The 11,707-nt window shown below is 54.2% G+C and overlaps 1 protein-coding gene across 3 annotated transcripts; it reads right to left on the bottom strand.

Annotated features, from left to right (window-relative positions):
* Positions 1–1,479: 1,479 nt before the first annotated feature.
* Positions 1,480–10,904, bottom strand: LOC139587022 (protein phosphatase 1 regulatory subunit 12C-like). 3 transcript variants are annotated; one of them, XM_071420842.1, is made up of 13 exons: positions 10,627–10,904; positions 9,427–9,473; positions 9,210–9,346; positions 9,080–9,126; positions 8,816–8,872; positions 8,187–8,277; positions 6,703–6,810; positions 5,789–5,903; positions 5,622–5,689; positions 4,729–4,833; positions 4,590–4,640; positions 2,524–2,574; positions 1,480–2,017 (listed from the first exon to the last, which is right to left on the bottom strand). In XM_071420842.1, exons 6-13 carry the CDS (start codon positions 8,211–8,213, stop codon positions 1,931–1,933), a joined length of 612 nt encoding a protein of 203 aa, XP_071276943.1. In that variant the 5' UTR covers positions 8,214–8,277; positions 8,816–8,872; positions 9,080–9,126; positions 9,210–9,346; positions 9,427–9,473; positions 10,627–10,904; the 3' UTR covers positions 1,480–1,930. The 3 variants fall into 3 exon arrangements, with proteins under 3 accessions (XP_071276943.1, XP_071276942.1, XP_071276944.1); XM_071420841.1 differs by having other exon boundaries at positions 9,210–9,473; XM_071420843.1 differs by lacking the exon at positions 8,816–8,872 and having other exon boundaries at positions 9,210–9,473.
* Positions 10,905–11,707: the final 803 nt, after the last annotated feature.

The raw sequence follows: 11,707 nt of genomic DNA, 5'->3' as shown, positions 1-11,707 counted from the left end.
GAGCTTGAGATGTGTGGGGCAGAGCAGCTGCTTGTGGGGCAGAGGCTCCGTTTGTGGGGAAGAGCTCAGGATTTGGGGGGGAAAAGTTCAAGATTCGGGGGGCAGAGCTCCGGATTTTGGGGGCTCTGTTGGGGGGCAGAGCCCCCACGTTTGGGGGGCAGAGCTCTGGATTTGGGGGGCTCTGAGGTCAGAGCTCCGGATCTGGGGGCTCTGTTTGGGGGGCAGAGCTCCAGATTAGGGGGGGCAGAGCTCTGGATTTTGGGGGGCTCTGTTGGGGGGCAGAGCTCTGGATTTTTGGGGGGCAGAGCTCCAAATTTTGGGGGGCTCTGTTGTGGGGCAGAGCTCCACGTTTGGGGGGGCAGAGCTCTGAATTTGGGGGGGCTCTGTTTGGGGGTCAGAGTTCCACGTTTGGGGGGGCAGAGCTCTGAATTTGGGGGGCTCTGTTTGGGGGCAGAGCTCTGAATTTGGGGGTCAGAGCTCTGAATTTGGGGGCTCTGTTGGGGGTCAGAGCCCCACGTTTGGGGGGGCTCTGTTGGGGGGCAGAGCTCTGAATTTGGGGGGCTCTGTTTGGGGCTCAGAGCCGCTCCCCCCCCCCGCGCCCCCTCCCCACTTTTAACCGTGCCTCAGTTTCTCTCTCTCTCCCTGCTGCCGAGGTCTCGCCCCCGCCCCACGGACAGAGACCCCCGGACCCCCGCCCGCCCCCACGGAGGACGGAGAGACCCCCCCGGAGGGACCCCCCCCAGGGCCGCGGCCCCCGCCCAGAACGGAGCCCCCGCCACGCCCCCGCCACGCCCCCATCGCCGCCGCCGCACACGGAGCTCCCCCCCAAAAAAACCCCCCCAAAAGTTCCAACCAAAAAATTGGGGAGGGGGCTCCCAACAACCCCCACCCAACGCCCAGCCCGGGGGGCTCGGGGGGGCTCCAACGCCGCCGCCGCTGCCGCCTTCATCATCACCATCATCATCATCACCACGGCTCCTCCTCCTCCTCCCCTGGGTCTTCTTTGCGCTGCTCAAATTCCCCTTTTTTGGTTCGTATTTAATTTATTTCCACATCCCCCTTCCCCCCCGCCCCATCCCCCCCGCCCCCCCCTCCCCCCCCCCCTTTCCCCTCCCCCCACTCGTCTCTTTGCAGGGTAAAATCGCCCCCTCCCCCCCCCCCGTCCCTCTTCTCCTACCCCCCTCCCCCCCCTCCCCCACCCCCCCCCCCTTTTTCTCTTTTTTTAAAGCTTTTTTTGGACAGAATAAAAGAAGAAAAACAAAGAAAGAAACAAAAAAAAAAAAAAACCCAACCAACACAAAAAAAAAAACCAAAAAAAAAAAAAAAACCTCAAAAAAAAACCGAGGTTGGAGTTTTGGGTGGGTGGGGGAGGGGGTCAGGGTGGGGGTGGGGCGGGGCTGGGGGAGGGGAATTTGTACCTACAGAGCTCTACCAATATATTTATATAAAAAATATAAAAAAAGATAAAAACACCACGCCTCCTGTGCACCCCTCCCCCACGGATTTCCTTTATTTATTATTTCATCTTTTTTCATTTTTCCTCTTTTTTTTTTTTTTCACAAAAATATTCGCGGGGGGGGGGGGGGAGGGGCAGGGTTGGCAAAAGGGGCGGGGGTGCGAGGAGGCCCCGCCCCCCGCGGTCTGATTGGACGAAGAGCATGCGGGGAGAGGTGGGGGGCGGGGCCTGGCGCACACAGACCACGCCCCCTTTTGGCCACACCCCTTTGGCAGCTTTCACCTCAGTGCAATTAACTTGGCTCCGCCCCCGCTATGGCCACGCCCCCTTGGCATCGGCTCCACCCACTCCTGTTGGCCACGCCCCTGGCGCGTTTGGCTCCGCCCCCCGCGCGGGGGAGGTTTGGCGGATGGGGGGCGGATTTGGGGGGGGGTCCTGGGGGGTTTTGCGGGGTTTTTTTGGGGGGGTTTGGGGTCATTTGGAGAGTTTGCTGATGACCCTGATCAGCGCCGCGTTCTCGTCCTTCAGCCGCTGGTTGTCGGCCCGAAGGTCCGACAGGGCCTGGGGAGCGGCCGCGGGTCAGAACCGCCCCAAAATCACCCCAAAAACTGCCCCAAACCCACCCCAAAATCACCCTGAAACCGCCCTGGAAAACATGCCAAAACCACACCAAAGCCATGCTGAAAACACCCCAAAAACCACTCTAAAACTACCTCAAAACCACACCAAGATTACCTCAAAATCACCCCAAAAACTACTGTGAAATCACCCCAAAACCACACCAAAATTACCTCAAAATCGTCCTGAAACCACACCAAAACCACCCTGAAATGACCCCAAAACTACCTTAAAATCAACCCAAAACCACACCAAAGTTACCTCAAAGTCACCCCAAAACCATCCCAAAGCTACCTCAAAAACACCCCAAAACTGCCCTGAAATCACCCCAAAACTACCCCAGAATCACCACAAAAATTACTTTAAAAATACCGTGAAACCACCCCAAAATCACCTCGAAACCACCCCAAAAACCACCTCAAAATCACCCAGAACTGCCCCAAAATCACCTTCAGCTCCTCCTCCAGCTCAGCCGCCTTCAGCTCCAGCGCCCGGCGCTCCTGGGGGGAATGAGGGCAGAATTTAAAGGGAAAAGTGAGGGGGAAAAGAGAGAGAAAGGTGAGGAGAAAATGTGGAAATGTGAGGGGAAAATGGAGGGAAATGTGAGGGGAAAATGATGGGGGAAAAAGAAGGAAATGTGAGGGGAGAAAAGGGGAGAAATGTGAGGGGAAAATGGAGGGAAACGTGAGGGGAGAAAAGGGCGGGAAAACGTGAGGGGAGCAAAATGGCGGCGATCATGAGGGGAAAATGGAGGGAGAGGTGAGGAGAATAATGGCAAAAATGTGAGGGGAAAATGTGGGAAATGTCAGGGGATAAAGGGGGGAAGTGTGAAGGGAAAAGAGAGGGAAATGTGAGGGGAAAATGAAGACAAATATGAGGGGAAAAGGGAAGGAAAAATGAGGGGGAGAAAAGAGCGGGAAAATGTGAGGAGAAAATGGCGGCGAACGTGATGGGAAAATTAAGGGAAATGTGAGGAGAAAAACAGCAAAAATGAGAGGGGAAAATGCGGGAAATGTGAGGGGATAAAGGGGGGAAGTGTGAAGGGAAAAGAGAGGGAAATGTGAGGGGAAAAGTGATGAGAAAAGTGAGGGGAAAATTGAGGGAAATGTGAGGGGGAAAAGGAGGGAAACGTGAGGGGAAAAGTGGTGAGAAATGTGAGGAGAAAATGGCAAAAATGTGAGGGGAAAAGGACGAGAATTGGGAGGGGAAAAAGAAGGGAAACATGAGGGGGGAAAGGGAGGGAAACGTGAGAAGAAAAGTGGTGGGAAATGGTGGAAAAATGGGGGAAATATGACCGGAAAATGGAGGGAATTATGAGGGGAAAATGGAGAGAATTGTGAGGGGAAAATGGAGGGAAACATGAGGGGGGAAATGTGAGGGGAAATGTGGTAAGAAAAGTGAGGGGAAAATTGAGGGAAATGTGAGGGGAAAATGGAGGGAAAGGAGAGGAGAAAAATGGCAAAAATGTGAGGGGAAAGTGGAGAGAATTGTGAGGGGGGAAAAGGCGAGAATTGTGAGGGCAAAATGGCGGTGAACGTGAGGGGAAAATGGAGGGAAACACGAGGGGGAAATGGGGGAAAAATGTGAGGGGAGAAAAGGGTGGGAAACGTGAGGGGAAAATGGCAGAAATATGAGGGGAAAATGGAGGGAAATGTGAGGAGAAAAATGGCAAAATACTGAGGGGAAAGGGCGAGAAAACGTGAGAGGAAAATGGCGGGAAAACGTGAGGGGAAATGGCGGGAAAACGTGAGGGGAGCAAAATGGCAGCGGCCGTGAGGGGAAAAGGCAGAAAATCTGAGGAGAAAGCGTGGGAAACGTGAGGTAAGAGTGGGGTAAACGTGAAGGGCAGGGTGGAGGCGGGTTTTGGGTGTGTTTTTTAGGTGGTTTTTGAGTGTTTTTTGGGGTGTTTTTTGTGTGTTTTGGGGTGGTTTTTGGTTGTTTTTTTTTGTGGGTTCTGGGGGATCTTTGGGGTGGTTTTTGGGTGGTTTTTTTTGGTGGGTTTTGGGGGATCTTTGGGGTGGTTTCGGGGTGGTTTTTGGGTGGTTTTTTGGGTGGTTTTTTAGGTGGTTTTTGAGTGTTTTTTGTGTGTTTTGGGGTGGTTTTTGTGTGTTTTGGGGTGGTTTTTGGGTGGTTTTTTTGGTGGGTTTTGGGGGATCTTTGGGGTGGTTTTGGGTGGTTTTTGGGTGGTTTTTTGGGTGGTTTTTAGGTGGTTTTTGAGTGTTTTTTGTGTGTTTTGGGGTGGTTTTTGGGTGGTTTAGGGTGGTTTCGGGGTGGTTTTGGGTGGTTTTTAGGTGGTTTTTGAGTGTCTTTTGTGTGTTTTGGGGTGGTTTTTGGTGTGGTTTTTTTGTGGGTTCTGGGGGATCTTTGGGGTGTTTTATGGGTGTTTTGCGGTGGTTTTTGGGTGGTTTTGGGGTGGTTTCTGGGTGTTTTTTGGGTGTTTTGGGGTGGTTTTTGGTGTTTTTGGGTGGTTTTTGTGTGTTTTTGGGTGTTTTTTGGGCGTTTTTGGGACACTCACGAATCTCTCGAGCTCGAGCCGCGCCGGCCGCTCCGCGCTGCGCTCCTGGCGCTGGGGGGGGGAAGGGGAAAGGGTGAGGGGTCCAGGGCACTGAGTGACCCCTGAGTGACCCCTGAGTGACCCCTGAGTGACCCCTGACCTGCGTGACCCTCTCGAGCTCCAGCCGGCTCTGGGTCAGCGCCAGCTCCGCCTCCTGCAGCTGCTCCCGAATCCGCTCGTTTTCAACCCAAAGCTCCTGGAACAGCTGGGGGGGGAGGGGCACGGGGTGGGGGGGAGGGGCACGGGGTGTGGGGGGGAGGGGCACGGGGTGGGGGAGGGGCAAAGCTCAACCCCCGACCTTGAAGAGCCCCAAAATCCCCAAAATTACCCCGAAAATCCCCCCAAAATTACCCCCTAAATTACCCCAAAATCCCCTCAAAATCACCCCCTAAATCCCCCCTAAATTACCCCCAAATCCCCCCAAAATCACCCCAAAACCCCCAAAATTACCCCCTAAATCCCCCCAAAATTACCCCCTAAATCCCCCCAAAATCACCCCCAAAATCACCCAATAATAACCCCCAAAATTACCCCCTAAATCCCCCCTAAATCCCCCCAAATCCCCCAAAATCCCCCCCCAAAATCCCCCCAAAATTACCCCCCCAAATTACCCCTTAAATCCCCCAAAATCCCCCCAAAATTACCCCCCAAAATTACCCCCTAAATTACCCCCAAATCTCCCCAAAATTACCCCCAAAATTACCCCCTAAACCCCCCCCCAAATTCCCAAAAATTTTCCCCCAAATTTCTCCCCGAAATCCCCCCTCAAATTCCCCAAAATGTCCAGAACCCCCCCAAAATCTGCCCCAACCATCCCAAATCCCTTTAAACTCCCCCCAAATCCTCCCCAAATCCCCAAATTTCCCCCCAAACTTCTCCGAATTCCCCCAAATTCTCAAAAATTCTCCCCCAAATCCCCAAATTCGGTGAGCCCCCCCCCAAGCCCCGCCCCATCCCCAAGCCCCGCCCCCTCCCCAAGCCCCGCCCCCTCACCTGTTGGTAATCGAAGGGCGGGGGCCGGCGGGGGGCGGAGCCCGTTGGGGGGAGGGGCCGGGGCGTGGCTGTGGGGGATGGGAGGGGGTGAGACCCCCCCCAAAATCATCCCGGGACCCCCAAAATTCCCCAAATTCCCCCAAATTCCCCCCAAATCCCCCCCGTACCTGGGTGGGGGCGGGGCCTCCTCGGCCCCGTTGGTCTCCGGGTCCGGGGTGGGGGGGAGGGGCCGGAGCCACCTGGGGGCACCTGGGGGGGAGGGGCGGGGAGCCGGGGGGGGTCCTGGGGGAGGGGGGAGGGGAGACCCCCCCCCCAAAAATGAATTCTCTCAAAATCCCCAAAAATTCCCCAAAATCCCCCTCAAATGCCCCCCAAAAATCCTAAAATAACCCAAAATCCCCAAAACCATCCCCAAAAAACCAAAATCCCCAAAATCCCCTCAAATCCCCCCAAAATCCCCCCCGGGACCCCCCCCCAAAATTCCCCAAAATTAATGCCCCAACCCAGGACCCCCAAAATCTCCCAAATTCCCCCCAAAATCCCCCAAATTATCCCAAATTTCCCCAATTTCCCTCCAAAATTCCCCAAATGCTCACCCAAACCTCCCCAAGGACCCCAAATTCCCCAAGATTCCATAAATTCTCCCCAAAATCCCGTCCAGGACCCCCTGAGACCCCAAATTCCCCGAAATTCCCCCCAAAATCTCCCAAAATCCTCCAAATTTCCCCCCAAATTTCCCCCAAATCCTCCAAATTTCCCCCAAATTTTCCCCAAAATCCCCACAAATTTTACCCCCAATTTTCCCCAAATTTTCCCCAAAATCCCCACAAATTTTACCCCCAATTTTTCCCCCAAAATTTCCCCAAAATCCCCACAAAATTTCCCCCAAATTTTCCCCAAAATCCCCACAAATTTTCCCCCAAATTTTCCCCAAAATCCCCAAAATTTTCCCCCAAAATTTCCCCCAATTTCCCCCAAATTTCCCCAAAATCCCCACAAATTTTCCCACAAATTTCCCCCAAATTTCCCCAAAATCCCCCAAATTTCCCAAATTTTCCCCGAATTCGCCCCAAGCACTCACGGCCTGGTCCCGCCCGCCCTCGTCCCTGATTGGCTGCTCCTGGCCACGCCCCTCGGCGGCTCGGCCAATCCCCTGCTCCGCCGCCCTCAGCTCCGTCAGGGTCACGCCCTGGGGTCACCGGGGAGGTTTGGGGGGAATTGGGGGAAATTTGGGACATTTTGGGGGGAATTTGGGGGATTTTGGGGCCTCACTGCATCCTAAAGGGGATTTTGGGGTGATTCTGTTGGAATTTGGGGAATTTGGGGAATTCTGGGGAATTTTGGGGGAATTTTGGGAGATTCTGGGGTGTTTTTCAAGGGATTTTAGGGCAATTTTTGGGGTGGATTTTGGGGTGAGATCAAGGGATTTTGGGGCAGCTTTTGGGGTGGATTTTGGGATGAGATCAAGGGATTTTGGTGCAGTTTTTTAGGTGTTTTTGCAGTGATTTTGGGGCAGGTTTTGGGGTGATTTTGGGGCAGTTTCTGGGGTGATTTTGGAGTGATTTTAGGGCGGTTTTTTAGGTGATTTTTGGGAGATTTTGGGGCTGGTTTTGGGGTGAGTTCAGGGGATTTTGGGGCAGTTTCTGGGGTGATTTTAGGACAGTTTTGGGGCATTTTTTGGGTGATTTTAGGGCAGATTTGGGGCTGGTTTTTGGGTGATTTTAGTGCAGTTTTTGGGGTGATTTTAGGGCAGTTTTTGAGCTGTTTTTTGGGTGATTTTGGGGCAGTTGTGGGGCAGTTTTTGGGGTGATTTTAGGGCAGTTTTGGGGCTGGTTTTGGGTGATTTTAGGGCAGTTTTGGGGCAGTTTATTGGGTGATTTTAGGGCAGATTTGGGGCTGTTTTTTGCGGGATTTTAGGGCAGTTTTGGGGCAGTTTTTGGGTGACTTTGGGGCAGTTTTTGAGCTGCTTGTGGGGTGATTTTACTGCAGTTTTTGGGTGATTTTAGGGCAGTTTTTGAGCTGTTTTTTGGGTGATTTTGGGGCAGTTGTGGGGCAGTTTTTGGGGTGATTTTAGGGCAGTTTTGGGGCTGGTTTTGGGTGATTTTAGGGCAGTTTTGGGGCAGTTTATTGGGTGATTTTAGGGCAGATTTGGGGCTGTTTTTTGCGGGATTTTAGGGCAGTTTTGGGGCAGTTTTTGGGTGACTTTGGGGCAGTTTTTGAGCTGCTTGTGGGGTGATTTTACTGCAGTTTTTGGGTGATTTTAGGGCAGTTTTGGGGCTGTTTTTTGGGTGATTTTGGGGCAGTTGTGGGGCAGTTTCTGGGGTGAATTTGGGCCAGTTTTGGGGCTGTTTCTTGGGGTGATTTTACTGCAGTTTTTGGGTGATTTTAGTGCAGTTTTTGGGTGATTTTGAGGCAGGTTTTGGGGTGATTTTAGGGCAGTTTTGGGGCTGCTTTTGGGGTGAATTTGGGGCAGTTTTGGGGCTGGTTTTCGGGTATTTTTAGTGCAGTTTTTGGGGTGAATTTGGGGCAGGTTTTGGGGTGAATTCCGGTGATTTTGGGTCCCACCTGGGTCGCTCTCCGTGCCTGCCTCATCAGGCGGCTCCGGGCCTTGCGCTGCGACTCCGATTCCTCATCCCGGGCTGGGGGCTGGAACGGCCTGGGGGGATTGGGGGAAAAAATGGGGATTTTGGGGAGTTATGGGAGAAAAAATGGGGATTTTGGAGGAAAAATGGGGATTTTGGGGGAAAAACGGGGATTTTGGGGGGAAAAATGGGATTTTGGGGAAAAAAATGGGGATTTTGGGGAGTTATGGAGAAAAACGGGGATTTTTGGTGGGAAAAAATGGGGATTCTGGGTGCGGTTTGGGGAATTGGAGGGGATTTTGGGGCAGGGAAAAAGCAAAATTTGGGGAGGTTTAGGGTCACCAGGGATTTTGGGGAAGTTTGGGGGATTTGAGGGGATTTTTGGGGGGGTCCCAAGGAGGATTTTGGGGGTCCAAGGAGGATTTGGGGGTCCCAGGGGGGATTTTGGGGGTCCCAGGGGGGATTTTAGGGGTCCCAGAGGGGATTTTGGGGGTCCAAGGAGGATTTTGGGGATCCCAGGGGGATTTTGGGGGTCCCAGGGGGGATTTTGGGGTCCCAGGGGTTTTTTTGGGGGGTCCTGGGGGGGTTTTTGGGGTGGGGGAGGGGCCTCACCTGCGCACCCTGGGCTCGGGGGGGTCCCGGGGGGCTCCGGGCGGGGCGGGGGCGGGGCTGTGGGGGAGGGGCAGCAGCATCAGCCCCTCCCCCTTTTAAGCCCCTCCCCCTTTTAAAGCCCTCCTCCTTAAGCCCCTCCCCTTTAAGCCCCTCCCAATTTAAAGCCCCTCCCCTTTTAAGCCCCTCCCCTTGACCATTCCCTCCCCTGGTTCAAGCCCCGCCCATTCAAAGCCCCGCCCCCCCGGCCCCTCCCCCCGGTCTCACCTGGGGGGTCTCTGGGTGGGGGAGGGGCGGCCGGGGGGCTCCGGACCCTGCGGGGGGAGGGGCCGTGAGGGGGCGTGGCCCAGCCCCAAAACTGAGGGCGGGGTTTATTCAAAAGGGGGCGGGGCCTCACCGTGGGCGGGGCCTGCAGGCGCGGGGAGGAGGCGGAGCGGCGCACGGGGGGCGGGGGCCTGGGCGGGGGGGCGTGTCCCGGGCGGGGCCTGGCCACGCCCCCAGGGAGCCGGACCTGCAGAGAGCCCCGGGGGGGGGCTGGGGGGGGCGGTGGGGGCGGGGCCACGCCCGGGCCCCGCCCCTTTGCCCCGAGCTGAGGGAGGGGGGAGGGGCCTTACCGGCAGTGGGGGGGCGGGGCCGTTGGGGGGCGGAGCCTCGGGGGGGTCTGGGGGAGGAGGGGGAGGGGCAGTCAGAGACCCCCGCCCCCTCTGAGAGCCCCAAAATCCCCCCGAAATAACCCAAGAAAAACCCCCAATATTACCCCAAAATCCCCCCAAAATAACCCAAAAAAACCCCCAAAATCCCCACAAAATCAGCCCAAAATCAGCCCAAAATCCCCCGAAAATAGCCCAAAAAAACCCCCCAAAATCACCCCAAAAAAAACCCCAAAATCCCCACAAAATCAGCCCAAAATCAGCCCAAAATCCCCACAAAATCAGCCCAAAATCCCCCGAAAATAGCCCAAAAAAACCCCCCAAAATCACCCCAAAATAATCCCAAAATCCCCCCAAATAACCCCAAAATTCGATTTCCTCCCCCAAATTCCCCTTTTACCACCCAAAATTCACCTTTTTTCACACTAATCCCCCCCAAATTCCCCAATTTCTCCCAAATTCCCCAATTTTCCCAATTCCCTGTTTCCCCCCCATTTCCCCCAATTCCCTGTTTTTCCCCCGTTTTCCCCATTTTCCCCAAATTCCTGTGTTTTATCCCTGTTTTCCCTTGTTTTTCCCCCATTTCCCCCCATTTTTCCCGATTTCCCATGTTTTTTCCCCCATTTTTCCCATTTTTCCCATGTTTTTCCCCATTTTCCCCGTTTTTCCCGTTTATTTCCCCGTTTTCCCCCATTTTTCCCATTTCTCTCCCATTTTTCCCATTTCCCCGCTTTTTCCCCCCATTTTCCCCCGTTTTTCCCGGTTATTTCCCGGTTTTTCCCCCATTTTTCCCATATTCTACCTTTTTTTCCATTTCCCCCCATTTTCCCCCAATTCCCGTGTTTTTCCCAAATTCCCGCTTTTCCCCCCCCATTTCCCCCATTTTTCCCATTTTGCCCCCATTTTCCCCCATTTTTCCCCCCATTTTTCCAATTTCCCCCCGTTTTTCCCAGTTATTTCCCCGTTTTCCCCCCATTTCCCCCCCATTTCCCCCCCCATTTTTCCCCCATTTCCCCCCCATTTCCCCCCCCATTTTTCCCCCATTTTCCCCCCCATTTTTCCCCCATTTCCCCCCCATTTCCCCCCCATTTTCCCCCCATTTTCCCCCCATTTTCCCGCCATTTTCCCCCCCATTTTCCCGCCATTTCCCCGCCCGTTTCTCACCCCCGCGCTGGGGGCGGGGCTCCCCCTCAGGCCCTCCCCCTCGCTCTCCTCGCTCTCGGCCCCGCCCCCTCCGGGGGGGCTGAGGGGGGGGGGGCAGCGCCCCCTCCCCCACCCGCTCCCGGGCCTGCAGCAGCGACCGCTTCTCCCGGGAGCTGCGGCGGGACAGCGACGTTCTGGGGCAAAAAACCCCGATTTTGGGCAAAAACACAAATAGAGAAAATTATCAACTAAATTTGAGCGAAAAAACCGCGAAAATCGGTGAAAAAACCGCGATTTTAGGGGCAAAAATGGGGATTTTAGGGGCAGAAATGGGGATTCTGGGCTTCTCCCGGGAGCTGCGGCGGGACAGCGACGTTCTGGGGCAAAAAAACCCGATTTTGGGCAAAAACGGAAATAGAGAAAATTGTAAATTCAGTTTGAGCGAAAAAACCGCGAAAATCGGTGAAAAAACGGCGATTTTAGGGGCAGAAATGGGGATTTTAGGGGCAAAAATGGGGATTTGGGGCTTCTCCCGGGAGCTGCGGCGGGACAGCGACGTTCTGGGGCAAAAAACCCCGATTTTGGGCAAAAACACAAATAGAGAAAATTATAAATTCAGTTTGGGCGAAAAAACGGGGAAATTCGGTGAAAAAACGGCGATTTTAGGGGCAAAAATGGGGATTTTAGGGGCAGAAATGGGGATTTTAGGGGCAGAAATGGGGATTTTAGGGGCAGAAATGGGGGTTCTGGGCTTCTCCCGGGAGCTGCAGCGGGACAGCGACGTTCTGGGGCAAAAAAAACCCGATTTTGGGCAAAAACACAAATAGAGAAAAATATCAACTAAATTTGAGCGAAAAAATGGGGAAAATCGGCGAAAAAACGGCGATTTTAGGGGCAAAAATGGGGATTTTAGGGGCAAAAATGGGGGTTCTGGGGCTTCTCCCGGGAGCTGCGGCGGGACAGCAACGTTCTGGGGCAAAAAACCCCGATTTTGGGCAAAAACGGAAATAGAGAAAATTGTAAATTCGGTTTGGGCGAAAAAACGGGGAAAATCGGTGAAAAAAACGGCGATTTTAGGGGCAAAAATGGGGATTTTAGGGGC

This window comes from Agelaius tricolor, unplaced genomic scaffold (assembly GCF_023055355.1).
Source record: "Agelaius tricolor isolate 1412-34295 unplaced genomic scaffold, bAgeTri1.0.p SCAF_166, whole genome shotgun sequence".
Taxonomy (NCBI): domain Eukaryota; kingdom Metazoa; phylum Chordata; class Aves; order Passeriformes; family Icteridae; genus Agelaius; species Agelaius tricolor.
The sequence above is the reverse complement of the archived record's forward strand: the minus strand, read 5'-3'. Positions and strand labels throughout refer to the sequence as shown.

What these genes read in the sequence shown, in the direction of transcription:
- LOC139587022 (XM_071420841.1), bottom strand. Translation starts at nt 8,213, where the DNA reads ATGAGGCAGGCACGGAGAGCGACCCAG. An exon ending in GAGGCCCCGCCCCCACCCAG is followed by an intron (nt 5,690 to 5,788) that starts GTACGGGGGGGA and finishes CATCCCCCACAG; the next exon opens with CCACGCCCCGGCCCCTCCCC. An exon ending in GGCTCGAGCTCGAGAGATTC is followed by an intron (nt 2,575 to 4,589) that starts GTGAGTGTCCCA and finishes CATTCCCCCCAG; the next exon opens with GAGCGCCGGGCGCTGGAGCT.